The 21,692-nt window shown below is 39.5% G+C and overlaps 1 protein-coding gene across 1 annotated transcript in view; it reads left to right on the top strand.

Moving 5' to 3' along the window:
• The window catches only part of slc15a4 (solute carrier family 15 member 4), a 63,871-nt gene that overhangs the window by 14,815 nt on the left and 27,364 nt on the right, over positions 1-21,692 (top strand). The window contains exon 5 of the mRNA XM_020511575.2: positions 15,469-15,637. Within this exon, the coding sequence (XP_020367164.1) occupies positions 15,469-15,637 (169 nt within the window). The remainder of the gene's footprint in view (positions 1-15,468; positions 15,638-21,692) is intronic.

Here is a 21,692-nt window from a genome sequence, read left to right as displayed (position 1 = left end):
CAAGAAGCTTGACACCATCGAGGTCAAAGCAGCTTGCCTGATTGGCACTACATCCACAAGCATCCACTCCCTCCACCAACAACGCTCAGTAGCAACAGTGTACTATCTACAAGATGCACTGCAGAAATTCAAAGATCCTCAGACAGCACCTTCCAGACCTATTACCACTTCTACCTAGATGGATAAGGGCTGCAAATGTATGGGAACACCACTACCATTTGAGTTCCCCTCCAATCCGGTCATCATCCTGACTAGGAAATATATCGCTGCTCCTTCACAGTTGCTGGGTCAAAATCCTGAATTCCTTCCCTACTGGCACTGTGGGTCAACCCACGGCAGGTGGACCGCAGTGGTTCAAGAAGGCAGCTCACCACCACCTTCTCAAAGGCAACTAGGGACAAGCAATAAATGCTGGCCAGCCAGCAACGCCCACATCCACGAATGTACAAATAGAATAAATAAAAACACCTGAGGACTGTTGGAGACCAGACAACTACTCAGCTCCATGCTGACATGCCTCTCTACTTGGCCATAACTGGCATGGTCAACCTGCAGAAACAGACAGGAACATCAGGCAAGTGCAGCAGAGGTCCTTGCTGGGCTTGAGGAGTCCTACCACATTCTTCCTATTGTGGTTGCTATGGCCTTTGAGCACATGGCTGCCTCCCTGCAATGTATGCTGGTTGCCTTGCAGAACCCAACTCCAACAGAACACTAAGCTACTAGATAAGGCACTTGGGTCTGCAATCTGTGACTTTGGCCATAGGTAAGCAGCATCTAGGGCAAAGTGAGAGAGTAAATAAAGGACTTTGACCTCACTCCAGGTGCCCCGTCCTTTCAGAGAAAGTGTGGTGCCACGTGCCATCTGCATGGAGGAGAGATTTGCGGGCACCTTGACAGATTCTTCTCTAGGCACTCCGTAAGTGCCCTGCAGCAGCTGAAGCCAAGGAGGGTGAGTTTGTATGTGGGCCATCTGGCTGGAAAGGCAGCAAGGGACCACCACCCAAATCACCAGGGCATTCCACAAAACTGGCTTCCCTCCACACCCAAGGACTTTGGATCTGCACCTAGATAGAATGAAAGGGAGAGAAAGAAACCGGTTTACTGAGGGCATGTTGGTGGCATCAATTTGTTAAGACACCACTTCTTTGTAAATGTATGTTCAATTTCACAGTTATAACATTTTGATGTCAGCCCACTGCATTGAGTTCTGTCAGATAAGATACTGAGGAACAGCAAGGGATTAGTACATTCTCATTGAAATCTGAAGCATTAAAGTAATGCTGAAAGACAACATCTCAAGGAACATTCTCAGGATGAATGACAACTTGATAGTGATCATAAGGGAATGGTCTCCCTGAAATTATGTAGCCTTAAATATAATGACCATGTTATGCTAATTTGTAGCAGAGTGATCTAATGGAACTGCTCACCACTTCACTACTGTTTTATTGCTTCTATTGCTCTGGGGAAAGTTTTTGCATGCCAGTTTGCCTTTTAGAGATGAGGATATCTGACCCACATTTTGAAAGAACAACTGTGGCACGGTGGCTCAGTGGTTAGCACTGCTGCCTGACAGCGCCAGAGACCCAGGTTTGATTCCACCCTCCAGGCAACTGTCTGTGAGGAGTTTGCACATTCTCCCCGTGTCTGCGTGGGTTTCCTCTGATTTCTCTCCACAGATGCTGCAAGACCTGAGCTTTTCCAGCAATTTTTTTTTTTTTTTTAGTTTTTGTCTCTCTGGCCTCAGGCTTTCTGAACCATTGCCCTGTCTTAATCTGTTTTGAAGCTTCTCATTTTCCGTACTAGGATCCACACTATCGTTTTCAATCTCAGAAGATTCATGTCACTCCTGTATTCCCTTCTCATCCAGCACACTGCAACTTTACAAAGGCACAACACATTTAGTAGTGTGGAGTACCCAGTCTGGGCTGTAGTGCATGGCACCACCTGACCTGTCCAGGCATCAAAACTTCATCTTGAAAAGATTAATGGCCTGTTCCACAATAGCTCAGTTCTAAGCATTGGCAGCATTGTACCTTTTGCTCTGTGGCAGTCTGAGGATTTCTTAGTGGTGTCATCTGGCAAGTATTGAGCAGTTAGCCTTTGTCTCCCAGTAGCTATCTTTGTATAGGCTGGAAAGAGGCTGGTAGCCATGAATGGTCCAGTAAAACATTGTGGTAACTGGCTGGATACCTGCCATGGACCTCGGTATCATGGTCACAAATCAGTTAAACATGGAGTGGATTGTTTTCTGCTCACGAACATTGCTGGTAATTGATAGTTTTGAATGTGGGTATTCAATAACCATGCACCTGTGGGAATCTAGTAATGGCTGAGAATCGTAATGCCTGAGTTTCTTGATTGGCCACACCAAGGGTGAATCATATGCATATGTAGGATCTGACGAACGTTCTATCAGTGACATCTTGGGAGTGCTTATGAATTGAGGTTTGATCTCTGAACCTAACTGCTGACAAATTAAGGGCACCTGTAACTTTTGAGGACTTCCAAATTGAATTGTCACCCAGTCTTTCTAAGTGTAAGTCTCTATTCAGCAGCTGGCAGTAATGTCAGACTATGGGCTTCTTTTTTGCTGCAAATCAGTGAGATGCAAAGCCAATGATAATGAAATCTGAAGAACTAGTTGCTTGCCAGTACTCCCGAGACCATGTTTTGGATGTTTTCCTACTCCTGGAGGCTGAGCCATTGCCCCTGATGTTCTTCAGTGTGCAGAATCTCTTCTCTTTGCACCTATTTCTTCTTAGACACAGAAGAACAGCTAGATTAGTGCAGACCATTCAGTTCTAGGTAGATATGAGATTATTAAGGTGATGCCTGTGTTCTGATATCTTCTTACATTGAAGTTGAATGTCATGTCCCCAGAGAAGGTAGTGTTGAACCTGCACAACAAGGTTATTATACTAAATTCATAAACCATTTCGAGTGCTATGTCCTTTTTCTCATATGTTGTCCAACAGCTTCCCAGTCTGTCCTTGGCATGAGGCAGCTGCCAGAAGCCCCCCTGCAAATGCCTAATATCATCCCTTCTGCCCATTCCACCTCCAGTCATAGCATGATTGCTGTTATTTGTCAGGATGTGGCAGTTGTAATACAGGCTTCAAATCCTTACCGTTTTGGCTTACAATTCCCTGACTTGAGTTATCTGCAGTCTCCATGACCCATGGACAGACACCCGATAAGCTTGCTGATGTGCAGCTGTCCCTCCACCTTCCCAAAGGCTACAGTCAGTCAGTATATCTCCTAGACTGACTTAGTAAGATAGCCCTAACTGACCATTCTTTTCAATAACACTTCTTTTTTTTTAACTCATTTAGAGGATGTGGGCTTTACTGTGCTCCAGTGTCTTGTTCATCTTCATCCTTCATCACTGGTTTTTGCTGATTCTCTGTTGATACAGCACCATGCTGCATCATGTAAAACTCCAAAAGCAGATGTACATATACTCTTCTTTGTTTCCTTTTGGGCCATAGCCAACTGTTAAACCACTAACTGTAAGCCACAAGCTTCCTGCCTGTCCTTTGACACTACAGTTGTTCAAAGGCAGAAGGTGTTTTGTTCTGTACTAAAGCAATAGTGACCAATGAAAAGGCAGAAAATACTTTGCTGCACCAGGGCTAAGTATGGCCTGATCCTGGCTGATGACCAGGAATCTGATCTGATGCTGTTGTGTTGCTATTGCTGAGTTGTGTAGACAGAGGGACCAGTCCAACCATAACCATTGACCACGAGGATTCCTATTTCAGTTGAAGTACTTCTAAGAAAACGAAAAGAAGTTGGCTCGTGCAGCTGTGAACTCGTCTGGAGTTGCCTCTGAGGACATTTCAATAGGTATCCATTTGGTTTTCAGTGTCAGGTTTCCCATCTGGAAATAAGTTTAATCAGGAAGGGGAAGCTAATCAAGTGCAATGTCCAATTAATATGATGCTAACTGGATTATCGCTACCTGATGGAAAGAATTTGATCCTGTCATCGAAGAAGGGAGAACTTGGTAGTTTTTCTCAATGGTGATGTTCTGATTTTTGGACTCTCGTCTAATTTTAACTCCTTTTATGCTGAACGTTCCTCACAGTGGACGTAAACTCTCATACACACTGTCATACAAGTAGAGATTAAATACAGATTGGAGGGGGATAAATACAATTACAACTGAAGTGTCCCATCTCTCCTTTGTAGCCGCTCTGTGGTCTCACTAAGCAGAATTTCCAGGGTTAAAATCGAATCGGAGATAGTAGGAACTGCAGATGCTGGAGAATCCGAGACAACAAGGTGCAGGGCTGGATGAACACAGCAGGCCAAGCAGCATCATAGGAACAGAGAGGCTGACGTTTCGGGCCTAGACCCTTCATCAGAAAAGGGGGAGGGGAAGGGGGTTTTGAAATAAATAGGGAGAGAGTGGGAGGCGGATAGAAGAGGGATAGAGGAGAGGATAGGTGGAGAAGAAACAAACAGGTCGAAGAGGCGGGGATGGGGCCAGGAAAGGTGAGTGTAGGTAGGGAGTTAGGAAGGGGATACGTCAGTCCAGGGAGGACGGACAGGTCAAGGGGGCGGGATGAGGTTGGTCGGTAGGAGATGGAGGTGCGGCTTGAGGTGGGAGGAGGGGATAGGTGGGAGGAAGAACAGGTTAGGGAGGCAGGGACGAGCTGGACTGGTTTTGGGATGCGGTAGGGGGAGGGGAGATTTTGAAACTTGTGAAATCCACATTGATACCATTGGGCTGCAGGGTTCCCAAGCGGAATATGAGTTGCTGTTCCTGCAACCTTCGGGTAGCATCGTTGTGGCACTGCAGGAGGCCTAGGATGGACATGTCGTCTGAGGAATGGGAGGGGGAGTTGAAATGGTTCACGACTGGGAGGTGCAGTTGTTTATTGCGAACCAAGCGTAGGTGTTCTGCAAAGTGGTCCCCAAGCCTCCGCTTGGTTTCCCTGATGTAGAGGAGGCCACAACGGGTACAGCGGATGCATTATACCACATTAGCAGCTGAGCATCTGCTTGATGTGGAAAGTCTTCTTGGAGCCTGGGATGGGGGAGGTGTGGGGACAGGTGTAGCACTTCCTGCGGTTGCAGGGAAAAGTGCCAGGTGTGGTGGGGCTGGAGGGGAGTGTGGAACGGACAAGGGAGTCACAGAGAGTGGTCCCTCCGGAAAGCAGATAAGGGTGGGGAGGGAAAAATGTCTTTGGTGGTGGGGTTGGATTGCAGATGGCGGAAGTGTCGGAGGATGATGCGTTGGATCCGGAGGTTGGTGGGGTGGTACGTGAGGACGAGGGGGATTTTGGTTGTTATTGCGGGGACAGGGTGTGAGGGATGAGTTGCGGGAATTGCAGGCTGGATTACCTCACTTCTGGTTTTCCCTCGCAGTGGAGTGTATATGGGGTCGAGTTCTATGTGTTTGTTGATGGCTTTCTTCGTGGAGTACCAGGCTTCTAGGAATTCCCGTGCCTGTCTCTGCTTTGCTTGTTCCAGGATCTTGGTTGTGTCCCAGTCGAATTGGTCCTGTCCATGGAAAGCCACCAATGTCATCTCAGATTCCCTGCAGCGACTGTGACAAACATTACATTGGACAAACAAGAAGGAAATTAACAACAAGGGTACACGAACACCAATGGTCACAAAAAGACGCGACCAATACTCACTCATCTCTATCCACGTGGATAAGGAAAACCACCAATTCGACTGAGACAGCACCGAGATCCTGGGACAAGCAAAGCAGAGACAGGCACAGGAATTCCTAGAAGCCTGGTACTCCACGAAGAAAGCCATCAACAAAAACATAGAACTCGACCCCATATACACTCCACTGCGAGGGAAAACCAGAAGTGAGGTAATCCAGCTCAACGGACTCCAGAGTTTTAAAAACCAGGCGGGAAAATACAACGGCGCTTCATCGGAGGCTGCACTGATGATGTTACCCAGCAGAGTAATGAAACATCTGCGGAACAACGAACCAGCTTGGCGTGCCAACCAACCACCACACCCAAAACCCGAGCTACAAATCTTCTCCTAAATAGTGTGTTTTTTAAAGCTATTCTTGAGCTAAATTGTACAATATGATTAAATGTACCCTCTGTGTATTGGTTCTAGCTAACTTAACAAATGTTTTCCTTTTCCGTACAATTTAAGTTCTCAACAAAAAGAAAACTTAAAAATGACTTGTAATACAATTAGTATAAAAATAGTTGTAAACTCTGAGCCATTTCAAAACATTCATCTTTTTCTAATCCTAGGTGACCATGAGAAAAAGTTTCACTCTTGCACAGTTGCAGTTTAAGGGCCATGGAGGAGTGATGATTGGCCACTGCCACCCTTTTTTCTATCTAGATGTAGTGCATGACTGACTTCAGGAACCGAAGGAAATCTACTTTTAAAAATGTGGCAAGTAATGCTACGTAACAGTCCATTACAGTTATAAATAACACAGGAACAGGAGTAGACCATTCTGCACCTCAAGCTTGTTCAACCATTCAGTGAGATCATGGCCTAACTCCATAGACCTTAAATTTTTCTTGAGCAGAAAAGTATTATCTATCTCTGATTTAAAATTTAACAACTGATCCAGCATCTACTGCTGTCTTGTGAAAGAGTTTCAAATATCTATCACCCTTACTGTGTGTCGCTCCTGAAAGATCTGGCCCTAAATCTCAGACTACGCTGCCTAGTTCTTGAACCTGCTAATGGAAATACCTCAGTCAACTAAGAAATATTCTGCAATGGTTCTGGCTAATTTTGTTTTAAACTTTTTGAGTAGAAAGCATTAAACCCAGAGTTTTTTTTTGTGTTTTTGTTGCACAAATATGGATTTTCATTGAATCCTACTGTACAATGATCCGACTTGATTTGTGAATGCTGAAGTCTTCCAAATCTTTCTTTATTTTAATTTCTTCATATTTGTGCCTTTCTGATTATGGATAATAAAATGCATTCACCCCTATCATTTTGCTGTTGTCTATAAATTATTTTGCCCACATGTGTAGTTAGGAACAAAATGACTACATTTCCATGACTTCCTAAGTTAAATGATTTTTTAAAATTGGAAGTAGCTTGCTAATATTACAGGAGTAAAATAGTTTGCATTTTTGTATACATTAATTGTATTTTAGTTTTTTGGATTGCTGATATAATTATGAACCAATTAAGTTTATTGCAAGGAGTACAAAGTACTACAAGATTTCTTCCAGAATTAAGGGATTGATGCACAAGGAAAGATTAGGTAGCTATTGTTTATTCTCATGAAAAGGGAAGACCGAGAGTACATGCACCAGTTTGCACAATTTGGATCCAGTTCTGAAGAAGTTATGGCAGACTCATGATGTTAACTCTATTTCTCTCTCCTCAGATGCTGTCAGACTTGCCGAGTCTCTCCAGCATAATGTTTGTTTTAGATTTCTGGCATTCATAATTTTGTTTTTATTTGGACCAGAAACCTTTCTGCTGTTCGTAGAATTAAAGCAAATCTTTTAAAGAATTAAAGCATGTTTGTTTTTTTGTTGCTATTAATTTTATATAGTGATTATAGGAGGAACATTTAAACAGGATGGTTAAATATTCAATGCAAATTGTGGAATCAGACTCCTTACTAAGTTTAAAGAAAGATATTGTCAAGGAATTGAATTTGAGGTTCCTAGAAATGCTTCAAAGGAATATTTGTGAATAAATGATATATGGGGAATGAAAGTCTTCTGCCTTAACCTGAAACTCTGCTACTGATTAGTTTCCAGAAATTCAATCTGTCTAAATATTAAATGTTGACTCTAAACACTGCATGTTGAATTCTGAAAGTGGTAAAGCTTAACCTGTGTAGGTGGGAAAATCTAGCATGACTATTAAAAGCATATTTCCTACTTCACTTTTTTAAAATAAATTTCATTCCCTGTTCCTCCTACCATATTAGGCATCTCGCCACTTCCTTAACTTTTTCAAAAAAAAAAAAAAAATTAAAGCTTTGATATGATTTTACAACTGCATCAGCAGCAATAAGCCTTTACTTGTGATACTGAATAATTTGATTATTTGTGTTTTGTTTCCTGGAGTGGTTTGGTTCAAATTTTGTGGCCCTTCCATCATCTTGGAGGCATGCAACATCCTATATAGTTAGATCAGATCATTGGTCCTGCAATCAAATGGGCACTTTGTACGTGTTGACAAGTTCCCACTTGAGCTTCATCCTTCCTTTGATTTTTTTTTTAACAATAAAATTTCTGCTAGTGGGCTTGCTCGTTGAAAGCTTAATTATACTTTTATTTGCCATTCATGGGTGAATGAACTAAAATAAATTTGAAAAGTCAAAACAAAGATATTCCTTGTTTGTAGGACGCTGGTTGGGTGTGTCATAATATACTTGGTATTAATAGGAGATTTGCCTCTCAAACAGGAAACTGACTTCAGATAAATGGGTCATCTTCAAGTTGGCAAAAAATACATCTAGTGGTGTTCTACAGAGGTCCGTGATGGTGCTTCAACTATTTGCAATCCGTATTGATGACATGGATAGTGTGGTTTATTCATATTTTCTGATGGAACAAAGATAGATGTGAGAAGTCTGGAAAGGAATATGTAGATAAAGGAGTGGATAAAAATTTTGAACTCCCTCACCCTAGGGCAAAGACCTTTGCTATTCACTTTATCCATGCCCCTCATGATTTTATAAACCTCTATAAGAGTCACCCCTCAGCCTCAGACGCTCCAGGAGCCTTTCTTTATAAGTTAAACAGTCCAGTCCCAGCAATATCCTAGTAAATCTTTTCTGAACTGTCTCCAATTTAATATCCTTCCAAAGCAGAGCAACCAGAACTGCACGCAGTACTCTAAAAGTGGTCTCACCAATGTCCTGTGCAATCTCAACATGATGAATCAACTTCTATACTCGGTGGTCTGAGCAATGAAGGCATACTTTAGTTAAAGGTACAGCTATCACACCGAAGTTGCGCACACACTTCCAGTAAAACCCACACATTCTTAAACATCTCGTGATTTATTGTTCATTTTTGGGAGCAGTAAATTCTATTAAATCCTTAATTTTCACTGTCATTAGCAACACTTGTCCTTGTCATACAATAGTATGTGCCTTGTCCTAGGCACATGACTATGATTTTAAAAGCAAGAGTAATCGAGATCTACGGCACAGGAAAAGACTCTTCGATTATCGTGTTTGCACCAGTCAAAAACAATCACCTAATTATTATAAACTCATTTTCTAGCGCTTAGCCTGCCATGCCTTGGCATTGTAAGTGTACATCTAAATGCTTATTCAAAGTTGAGGGTTTCTGCCTCCACCACTCTTAAAGGCAGTGAGTTCCAGATTCCCATCACCCTCTGAGCGAAGAAAAATGTCCTCCCACTCCTCTAAACTTTCTGCCCCTTACCTTAAATCTGTGCCCCCCCCCACCCAAGTCATTGATCTCTCTACAAAGGTGTATGATTTCTTCCTGTCTACCCTGCCTATGCTCCTCATAATTTTATACATCTCAATTATGACCCTGTCAGTCTCCCTGCTGTAAAGAAAACAACACCAATCTGTCCAATCCCTCTTTATAACTAACACTGTCCAGCCCAGGCAACATCTGGGTAAATCTTTTCTGCACTCTCTCCTGTGCTATCACATCCCTCCTTTGTTGTGGATTCCAGAATTGCACAAAATATTCTAGCTGTGACCTAACAAATGATTTATATAGTTCCAGCATCAGCTCCCTACTTTTTAACTCTGAGTCGTCATAGTCATACAAAATGGAAACAGACCCTTCGGTCTAACTAGTCCACGTTGATCATGTTCCCAAACCATACCAGTGCCACTTGCCTGCATTTGGCCTGTATCCTCCAAACCTTTCCCTATTAATGTACTGATCCAATGTCTTAAATGTTGTAACTGTCATCTATAAAATGGTTAATGTTTTGGATCTGCATCTTCCTGTAAGAGGTAGGAAATGAAAGAGAAAGTGCATAAAGGATCCGTATTGTTGCTATTGTTAATGCTGTCCCACCAAACAAAGTTTCTTTCTCATTTGGATCATCTGAGAGGATTTTGTTAAATCGGATTTGAGTAGACTTCCTTGTAGGATTAAACTATGCAATTATTGGAACCCATTCAGACTAGTGCTGTCACAATCTACTTATTTGACAATGATGAGTGTAGCAATTCTCAACTTCATAATCCATACAAATCAGCACTCAAACATGACTAGTATGCAGTGGAAATATTTTAGGAATTAATTTGTTCTTTGAGGTGAATAAGGGACTATCAGAAGCAACTTCACTACAAAGGGTCATTAAACAAGGGTTCGCAGCATAGAAACGTGTTGTAAAATGCCTGATCTTTTTAAAAAATGCTTTGATTCTGTTTACACTTCTAACTCTAATGTTTAGACCTTTTCTTGAAGGTGCTGCTGATTTGAACAGAGCTGTTTTGCAAGGCCTAGCGTTCTTTCCATTCACAGGCATATCTTGGATAACTAGCTTGCACTGGAAGCTACATTTGCATTTGAACATATCCTTTCATATGAAGGTCTAGGTGTCTGTTCAGCTCTACTGTGATATGAAAGTCTCTTCTGTTTGGTGACCAAGATGCAAGGTACTTAGAAAGTCTAAGTCTTTGGCAGAAATTCTGCTTTCTTGTTGTTCTGATGAAATGATCACTTTGGGAAGTAGACTCAATATGAAGACTTGCAGTGAGTGTGTGGCTTAACTTCACTGAAATAGTAAATAACTGACCTGGAAGTATTTTATGTTGAAACTATACCAAGAATTGAGAAGACTATAGGGTGGAATGGTGGTTCAGTGGTTAACACTGCTGCCTCACAGCGCCAGGAACCTGGGTTTGATTCCACGCTCGGGCGACTGTCTATGGGGACGTTCTCTCCTTGCCTGCGTGGGTTTCCTCCCACAGTCTGAAGATGTGCAGGTTAGGGGGATCGGCCATGGGAAATGCAGGATTATAGGGATAGGGTAAGGGGAATGGGTTGGGTGGGATGCTGTTCAGAGGGTTGGTGTGGACTTGATGGGCCGAATGGCCTGCTTCCGCATTGTAGGGATTCTATGATTATCACTTCCAAAGCATTGTTTCTTGTCAGAATCATTTAACTATGATAGCACTTCAGAAAGTGGCACGACATAACATTATCTCATAATTTCTTTAAACTCCAATTAATACCTTCAGTTTCCTTATTTTAAAGCGTGTGGAGGAACTGGAAGAAGGATGAGTGATAAAACAATGGATTTAAGTTTTGACTGTTGACTCTTGTACTATAATATTACAAAGTGGCTGCTGAGCCTTATTTTAATTGCTTGATCTTTTCAATGCTACTCCAAAAAAAGTGTACTTCTTTGAATAAACATGCTTGTAATGGTGCACTGCAACATATTTAAATTGTAGACAGTCAATAGATTTAACATTAGTGTATAACAATTGTTATCAGCACCAATTACTGAACTTATTGTTTTCAGTCAACCAACAGTAAGTGCAAAATCTGGTTGCCTTTCTGATTTAGTTTTTGGAAACGCAAAAATTTGTAAACCATTGTACATGGACATAGTTTACTGATACTTGGAACAGTCAAACAAAGTTGGACAAGTTGAGAAAAGGAAAAAAAAATCCTAAAACTATAGCACATCTAGCATTGCTAAATGGCTAAAGTTTTATGCAGGAGCTCAAAGCAAATTAAAGTCTGAGTTGGTTAATCAGAAGTACTGAAACCTGTAACATCAAAGGTTTGAGTACAGCACAAATTTAACTGACAAAAGAGGTGAAATCAGGATGATTTCTGAAAATTGCAACAAAGCCCATATTTGTGCCAAGCATGTTTGGTGCACCACCAGTTGTGATAGAAACCAGTTTCTCAGTTAGAATCTATTTTTCAAGCATTTTTTTTTTTTTTTTTTTTTTTAAAAAATCATTGCAGATACCCTGACCCTCCTCAGGGACAAAAGAATGACCAGATCCTATTTAGTCTTAGATCCTTAAAAATCATGTGCACAGAAACAACTACTTGGGCTGTTTCTCTCACATTGATGGATTCATTGAACGGCAGTGAGAAGCATGCAGTCCCTCGGGCTCTGCTGTTCTTGCTAAAAGCAGCCTTCTGAAAAGATTCCACTTACCTTGCTGCTCTGAAAGCACCAGGTGACCTGCTTTGGATTGTGTTATTATTTTTTTTTTGGTTCTTAAAGACTTTGAATAAAAAATCAGAGGCCACAGTCACTACTTATCTAATTACTTTGTCACATGCAAGTCATTTCTTGAGATTTTCCAGAAGATGGCAAACATGGAATTATGCTTCATTGCAGACTTACCTTTTGCTACTGGTTGGAAGAATACACTGTTGAGCTGTCACACTGGCCTTTCGCTTGTCAATTTTGTTTGTTTGAAGCATGCTGTTCAAGGGAAGACTATCCTTGAATTCACTGTGCACTATTGTGTATTGTTTTTTCCCCTTTTCAACTTCTTGATATGCTTTGACATATAAGACAAAAATTCTTCTACAATTGTGAGCAGAAATTAATTTTCCCATTCTGTGTAGGAGTTGTGTATTTTTGGTTGCTTTCTAGATTGTTCACGTTCATCACTCATCATTATTGCTTCACCTTATGTCATTGTACAGCTGGTCTTGCTGCAGGTGGGCTGCTGGTCTTGCTGCAGGTAGGCTTCTGGGTCTGTGTCTCTGGAACATCGAGAATGTTGCTGGCTGCTTTCATGTGTAGATGGGAGTGGTCACTTCTGTGATCATGATTTGTTTCTGGGGTCCCTGGTCAACTTTGTGTTGCTTGGATGTGGGCATGGCAGCATTCCTGGTAATTTTTCTGCATCCTGCTCAGTACTATTAGAGAAATGGTTGAAGCAAAAACCTGCAGGTCTACAGAGAACAGAGATAGGAATGAGACTAGCTTAGCTGTTGCTGAGAGACTGCGTGAAAATGGTGGGTTAAATAGCCTCCTGTACTGCTGGTACTATAATACACTGGCTTCACACATCTAGTATAATTCATATTTGCATTGCCACCCTCAAAACTTAATTTACCCTGCAATGATAGTCCATCTGGTCCAAACTGAAACACAAAACCATAAGCTGGCAAAGTCTGTTAACAGCATGCATTTTCCTCTAGTTGCGTAGCTTCCAGAAGTGCAAATCTATGTGGCATGTGATACCAGTGACATTGGCTATCAGAGACATGCATGTAGGTGGTGCGGTCTACTATTAGAGACGCTCAATCGTGATCTACATGGTGAAGACCATGGCACTTGTTGGACAAAACCAGAAAGTAAACTACAGGTCCAATTAACCTGTGATTCCTGCATTCTTTGGCTATTTTTGCTTACATTTGGGCTAGTCAGCCTGCAAGAAATTTCCATTACAATGTCTTTGGCAAGTGGTGAAGTTGATGTGGTCTGCAGAAGGGTATAGACAGGTTAATTTAGTGGGCAAAAACTTAGATGGAATATGATGTGGGGAAATGTGAGGTTATGTACTTTGGTAGGAAGAACAGAGGAGCTGAGTATTGTTTAAATGGAGAAAGCTTTCTGGAGTCTATGGAATAGAAGGATGTGGGAGGAGTCTTTCATGAATCTCAAAAAACTAGCATCCAAGTTCAGTATGATTTAAAAGAAATCAAATGCAACGTTGGCCTTTTGTTTCAGAGGTGATGGAGTTTAAAAGTAGGGCGATTCTGCTAAAACTCTACAAGGCACTAGTAATACCACAATAGGAATACTGGGTCCCTTATCTAAGGAAAAATATATTGGTATTGGAGGCAGTCCAGAGAAGGTCCAGGCAGCTGACACAATGTGTGAGGCTCTGTCTTATGAGAGGTTGAGTAGTCAGTGGAATATAGAAGAATAAAAAGCGATCTTATTGAAACATACACCATTGATAGGAAACTTGACAGGGTGAATGCGGAAAGATTGTTTTCCTTTGTGGGGCAGTCTAGGACCAAGGCATAATCTCAATAAGGAATTGCACATTTAAGACACATGAGGAATTTCTTTTCCCAGAGGATTGGGAGCCTGTGGAATTCTTTACTACACAGATCTGTTGAGGCTGTCATTAAGTATATTCAAGGCTGAAACAGATTTTTAATCAGTAAGGGAATCAAGGGTTATCGGAAAATGCAGGAAAGTGGAGTTGAGTATCATCCGATCAGTCATGATCTCGTTGAATAGAGCAGACTCAGTGGGCTGAATGGCCTATTTCTGCTCCTACGTCTTATGGTCTCGAATGGTCTTAATCCTTAAGCATGCATAGCATTGGGTGTAATAAAAGGCCTCAAGTGTGGCATTGACTTTATTGGTAACTAGACGAATATGGAATTAAATCTGTTGAAGCATATACAAATTTTCGGGGGTTTGTGAAGATTTTATCAGGAAATGTAGTGTAATAATTTAAAGAAGGAAATTAAATTTTTCTCAAATGTCTTAGGATATTTTAATAGTTGACAGCTGCTTCAATAGTTGCCTTGTACGATTGGGAATGAATTGAGCTTAACCTTGCCTGACCATATTAATTATTACTGGCAGACTAACAGCCCTACATCTCTGTATGCAATTCACTGTGGCCTCATGATTTTTGCCAAGTTATGCAGTTAAATAAGGAGAAGTCAAGTTGTAATTTAATGTAAGGAATGTCACTAATCTTGCCAAATACTATAAATTGGCCAGCTTTTCACAGGAAAAGAAAGATTTCCCCTCTGGTACTGATGATGGCTCCTTGTTCAGTTATTCTGAGTTCTGTCCAGTAACAGTGTGATTATGGACGTTAAACATATTCCCTGAGGTTTTTATAGCTTATTTAATATTGAAATCACTCGTATTCAATTTCCTCAACTCTTTTGAAGTCAGGAACTATATAGCCTTAAATGCTTGGCATAATTAACAACTGGCATATAGTCTAAAAATGTCAATGTCAGTGCCAGAATTTGTATGCAAATTGTGAAATCAATGAGTCACCTGCTGTTGAAGTAAATGTTTTGTCACTTAATTTTTGCAAACCAACATTTATAACTAGTAAAATGTTCTGCAATATGTTACTTGATGGTAAATAGAAAACAGCACAAATGGACATAGAACATTAGCTTGTCTTGATTTTGTGTTTTAATAATTGATTTAATTTCTAGCCTAAAATTTGTTTAACTGTGCAACACAATTGATCTGTATGTTCTCTAATTCACATTTTTTGACTTTATTGCAGCATACTCTGTGTATACAAAATGTCTTTTTTTCTAGTTCATGAAAGTCTCGCATTAAATTTGAGAGTAGGATACAGCCAAACCTGGTTAAAGCAGTTAGGTCGTAGTACCTGTAAGATGCTTTATTAAAGATAAAGTTTCCAAGCTGACTTTATCTTGAATACTACGGTGCTGTTTGAAACAGAATTATAACCTGTTATTTGTTATACTGTTATGTCTTCACTTAATTTTGATATTACTCTTAAAACTTAATATTGCAACAATGATTTTTTTTTTTCTACAGCTTCCAGCAGCATGGTTCACCATGTTTGATGCAGTACTTATTCTGATCCTTATCCCAGTGAAAGACAAAGTTGTAGATCCTATCCTAAAGAAGAAAGGCCTGCTGCCTTCATCTTTGAAGAGAATTGCTGTTGGCATGTTCTTTGTCATGTGCTCTGCAGTGGCTGCTGGTAAGAATTTTGAAATTTTTTTCAAACACTACTTGATTTTCTAGTGTAAAATAGACACTTTCAGGTTATAAAAATGCTTGCTGCCAGTGCATTTATAAATTGGAGATAAATATCACATCCTAAATGTTTTGTGATTTTTTTTATTTTGTTTCTAAATACAAAATTTAATCATTTTGCAATTGTGGGATGTGAAATCTGTTAAAGGTAAAACCACTGATTCTGAAATCAATGTGCATGCCTGATATAAAAACCTAACAGTGCAATATACAATTTTGTTTGAAAAATCAAAGTGAAGTGCCAAAGACTATAGTGCAGGACAGTATCCCAAGTTTAAAGAGATTTGCTTAAATATAATGTAATGAGTTAGGAATCTTTAATTTGTGGATTTTCAGTCTGAGGATGTTGGGATTGGAAAAAGACTAACAGTATCTAATTAAGAATAGAATTGAGTTGTCATAACCCTTCCTAGTTTATAGCCAAATGCAAGTGAATCTAGGAACTCCTGTTTTATGATTTTGTTGCTCGTTTCTGTAGGCTATGCTCCCCTCTGTCTGAAGAGGAACTGCAAGCTAACAGGAAGGATTTAATACTGAGATCACCTAGTATTTGAATTGATTCCAAGATCGCTTTTGCATTTACAAATATCATTATCTGCTATGACCATCAGGATTGAGTACTTGCTACTGATGCTGGTAATACCTGTACTTATTCACCACATACATATCAAGGAGCTATTCTAATGTGTGGGGTGATACAGTGAAGGCAATGAGGATAGTATGCTTCCCTCTTTAGAGTGCCTCATTATAAGCTGTGCGCAACAGAACACTAGTGGAATGAGGAAGTGGGCCATATGATTAAAGTGAAATTGTGCATAACTATAGTTTTATGTGAACAAATATAATTTTATTATTTCTGTTTCAGTTGGAGTAGACTAAAAAGTAGCACAAACCAGTGCCCCTTGGTGGATTTGTCAGATATAACTTACAATAATAGTGTAACTAGACTGGAGTAAAGAAATGGAAACTATATTTTAAAGAAATGCTTAGTGGTATACTTCCAGACTTTTCATGCATCACTTCATTATATTTTGAATAATGCCAGAGAGACAATTTCCTCACTCTGAAGTTGTGATTTAGCTGCATTAAATTAACTAAAATGCATTTTGTATATTCCTATCACAACTGAACAGAAAATGTGGCAACATATTTGAAAGACAAGCCAGCAACAGTAAACTGGAAGAGATTTTTGAGTCTACCCTTGCTATATAGTAATTTGTACTCCTGGATCTCTCTTTAAACTCCTGAACCCGACTTATATCTGCACCTTCCATGTATTCTTCCTACCAAACTGTACTGCTTTGCACTTACCTTTGTTGGGCTACATTTGCCAATTTTTGGCTCTTTCTGCAATGTATTAGTGTTCTCTTGTAATATTTGCAGTGTTATATGAATTCCAGAATGGCTTGATTAGTTGCTCTATGACATGGACCTTGAATGTTGCTGACGAGACATACCTGAAAGGGCAAGAATTCTAAATTTCAAAGGAAGCAACAATTTATGCTGCATTAGGAATGGGCACTAATTGGTTGGCGATTTAAACTCTGGTTGAAGCATTATTGTGAAGCATGCACCAGGGAACATTGTTCCCCACCCTTTTATTTAATTCAAATAAAGGTACTACGCCTCAACATGTTGCTTTATCCTGCAGAGGTCAAGTTCCTGTGTTTGACTTAATGTTCAATATCTGTAGCATAAATCAGCCACATTGTGAGCCCAAATGATAAGCTTTAGTGGATGCTGATGTAATTCATGTCACGATTTGGGCAGCCCTTGCTGAAAAAATCCTACCAAGGAATAACCCTGACATTAAATATTACGTCCTGAGTTTTGCAAGCATGGGATGGTTGAGTACAGCTTGTCCTCTGCCTGTAGCAAACAGCCAAAAGAATGTGCTGATATAATCTGCCAGTCATTTAGAATATATAATATTGTAGCCCGTCCCCTGTTTTTTTTCATGGTAAAGCCTTGACCAATCAGAACACTTCTTTGTTCACTTTTGAAATTTGGTATGTTTACTTCTAACCTGAGTGCAAACTTTGTTTGGCTTTATTGCTGAAAAAAGAGAATCATTATGATGTTGCAGAGAAATGTTTTGTCAGATACAGATTCAATGACTATTATAGTATTAAGTTTATATGTTTATTTAAGTGATTGGGGTGAAGTGTTGTAGTAACTGGATTATTTATCTGTGAGGGGATAGCAAATAATTGAACTTTAACGTGAACATAAATCAGATTTTAGAAATAAAGTTTCAGTTTCTAAAGGTAAATCTCTATAGTTTTAATTTGCTACATTTTAATTTTCTGTCATTTTAGTAGTGAACATGAATTTTGTTATGAATTCTTGGTAATTGTTGCAGGATAGGTTTATTTTTGAATACAGTTTTATTGTTAGTCCTCGTTTTTTGTTTTTTTTTTTCCTTGAATTGGGTATTTCTGGATAGTGATGGAATAATATGTCCTGTTGTCTTTTTGTGATCAGGGAATTAGCAATCTGGTTGCTTGCAGCTTCATTCATAATTACAATTCTCTTAGTTGATTAAACAGAAGTAAATACGCTGAATTATAGCTGATGTTTTATTTAAATCTGTTATAGATAACCTGGGAACAAATCCTTTTGCACAATTCCTTTCCATGTAAAGTCATGAAATAGCCTTTATTCTTTAACCAGTACCATGAGAAATAATTTATCTCTCTCTCTTTTGGTATTTTGTACCAGTTGACTGATGGCCAATCCCACGTTATAATAGTGACCACACATCCTAGGTACTGCATTGACTAGGAATTGCTTTAGCACATCATAAGATCAGGAAAATTACGTAATTATTTTCAGTTTACAATGCAGTAAACGAGAATGAAGATTGTAGCTTGCAATCCATGGTACCTGTTCATGCTATCTGGACAAGCTCACATTGTTATGAGGAGAAGTTGTATGTAGAACAAATCTTCAATTTGTATCTAAACAGTTGTTGCATATGAATTTGAAGTAGACTGTTTTTTTCAATAAGATTTATGGCTGATCTGTTTGTGTTTCAAATTCCACATTTCTATCTGCCACTGATATAACCCGAATTCCCCTGTGATTCCAGAACCTATCCACCTCTGCCGTAAAAGTATTCAATGGCTCTCTACTGCCTTCTGAAGTAGAGTGTTTAAAAGGCACAGAACCCTCAGTGGAAAAAAAAATTCTCCTCATAAACTGCCCTGAAAGGATGACTTCTAATTTTAAAGCAGTACGTACTAGTTCTGTTCTGACCTACAAGTGGAAATCCTTTCCGTGTTCACCTTGTCAAGATCATACAGGATCTTTTACACTTCAATCAAATCACCTGTCGCCCCCTCTAAATTCCAGTGGAAACAAGTTCAGTTTGTCCCATCTATCTCCATAAGACAACCCACTCATTGCAGATATTGATATAGTAAATCACCACCTCCAATACACTTTTATGTCAATCCATGATATCCATGTGACATTACCTGAGAAGGAATGGAGTATTAAAGTAAAGATAAGGAAGAATCTGAAACTTACTGGTAAGTATAGAGATATATCTCGGTGTCTCAAAACACCAGCCTGTTCGGTACAGTGGTTTGATACTCTCTCAAGTTCTTGCTGAATCAACAATTTTTGTTCTGGAGCAGTAAAAAGTACAATTAATGTGCATTGGACATAGAAACATGAGCAGCAGTCAGGCCATTGGTGCAAGTGTGCTGTGAAACATATTTGGTGTTCTTAGAATTGGTAGTCTTTCTCAAGATGGTATCAATATAGACTTGAGATGTCGTCTCTGTGAAGTGAATAGAGAAGGTGTAGATGTTTGTAAAGTTCATCTTGTATGAATAAACTATACCATATTTTAAATGCCATTTGGTAAATACAGTCATATGCTCATTCACGTTTTTCTAGATCTTCATTTTAGACCATACCTTCCTGTATTTATTTTCAATAGGTTACACCTCATTCAGCTTTTTTGCTAAACGAGGTATTGCTTTTACAAGCTCTGCCTACTTTATTTAGCCATTTTATTCAAAAATCTACAAAGATGACTAATGTGGAGTTGGAAAAATTGAATCCTGATTCTGTGATAAGTACAGCTTGGTGAATGCAGTAACCAGTTGCAACCAATGGCAGACAGAACCATGTCAAAAACAAGAAGAGGAGAATGATAAAGAGAAGTGAAGATCAGCCAGAGGAGCTTGAGATTGAAATAGTTGAGGAGAGCAAGGTGCACCAGGAAGTAAATGGAAGAGAGGGAAATGGTCCAGAAATGAAGTGGAGCAATAGAGTATAATATACAGGAAATCAGAAGCCATTCCAGTTTAGGACTCCACAGTAGTGGAAATGTAGCATGGCAAGTAACTGAGTAATAGAAGTGAAGATCTGTGGAAGAGAATATCAGAATTTAATTTATGTTTCTTCTTTGAAAATCCCCTTATTGGTAATGTTTCTTAATTTTGTGGGGAGACTGATCCTTTTTCCACAAGATATTTGAACTTCATTACAGTCTAGTTATGCTGCTGCAATGTGTCACGCGGAATTTACTCTTGGAAAGGAAGGAGTATTAATGACATGGGAAAATAAATTGAAACTGCTCAATTTTGCCACATTTTTATGAATGTGGATTATGTAGTATTAACAGGTAAAGTATAGGAGGAAAAGAGACATTGAGGTGGTGGTTGACCTTCAAATAAAAAGTGTTTTCCTTGCTCACGGCCTATCAAAAACTGTGACAGGAAGTTGTCCTACAGTAGTCAGCAACCTTTGCATCTGTCAGTGAGACCTTTTTATTTTTACAAAGCTGAAGGTAGATTCTACCCATTACTAGAGCAGTTATATCAGCTGAAGATACAAAGGTCATAGCTACTGCCATTAGCCTTTTGATAAGATTGCCATTCTAAGCAGTGGTGCACCTAAAATGTAATCTATCTTGATGTGACTGTTTGTTTGCTATTCTAAACCATGATGCAACTGAAACAACATCTGTTGAAAACAATGGTGTGACCATAAAATGGGTCAAACATAATCTAATCGGTACAAGTGTATCAAAAATCTTGTAAAACAAGTAAACAATCCTAGAAAATGTTGGCATGTTAGGATACAAGAACTGCATTTATTGTTAGCTTAAAAATTGTGCTTTTTAAGATATTATGTTGTGAAAAATGTATGTTTAGGCACCTTATCTTCATGCTTGTACAGTACATCTGAACATATTTTCTGAAAACACTTTTGTATTGTTTCCTAATGGGCCAAGCCTTAATGTGCTTTCCACACTCACTTTATACAGCACATTCTAGTCAAAATATTTCAGTTGTATTTAAAATTATTGTCTCCAACCAGTTCTTGCTGAACAGCTGTAGGTTACAGCATCTAAGGTATAGTATAGTTTCATCTTATGAGGTGAACTTTACACATATACGTCTTTTCTATGATGTGTCTGTTTAAGAGCTTAGTAAGTAATGTGCACCATTTGTGCCTTTGAGTCATACATGCATTTCTACTGAATTAGCTAAGCTCAGCTGTTGCAATCGGATTGCTAGAAGCAGTTTTGCTGAGGAAAAGCATCTGTTACTGACTTCTGTAATGTAACTTCACCCTAACCATTGAGGGGGAATAAGATGAGATCAGTGTCAGTTGTGAGGCCCTTCCTTCTCTTTTCCAATCGCCACTGTCATCTTTCCACTTAGGTAAGATGGAGGAGGGCTGCCAGTGTCATGATTCTGAAGTGAGGGGTTGACTTTAGTTAGATGTTTTAAGTTGCATCACATTTGGACAGATTTTTTTTTTAGGTCAACAGTTTGTTTTACAGGAGGTTAACTTTTAAGCAAGCAGAAGTCCCCTTAGTTATTTATAAATCTACCTATAGAATAACTATCATTTCCTTAAGCACTTTTTTAAGCTACATTTTCTCAATAATTCTTTTCTTTGTATGTTCTTTTTTCCAATTTGTAATAAATGCAGATCATAAAATGGGCTTCAAAGACCATTTCACAGTATTATCT

The sequence above is a fragment of the Rhincodon typus genome, chromosome 24 (genome assembly GCF_021869965.1).
Source record: "Rhincodon typus isolate 14 chromosome 24, sRhiTyp1.1, whole genome shotgun sequence".
Classification (NCBI taxonomy): Eukaryota; Metazoa; Chordata; class Chondrichthyes; order Orectolobiformes; family Rhincodontidae; genus Rhincodon; species Rhincodon typus.
The sequence above is the reverse complement of the archived record's forward strand: the minus strand, read 5'-3'. Positions and strand labels throughout refer to the sequence as shown.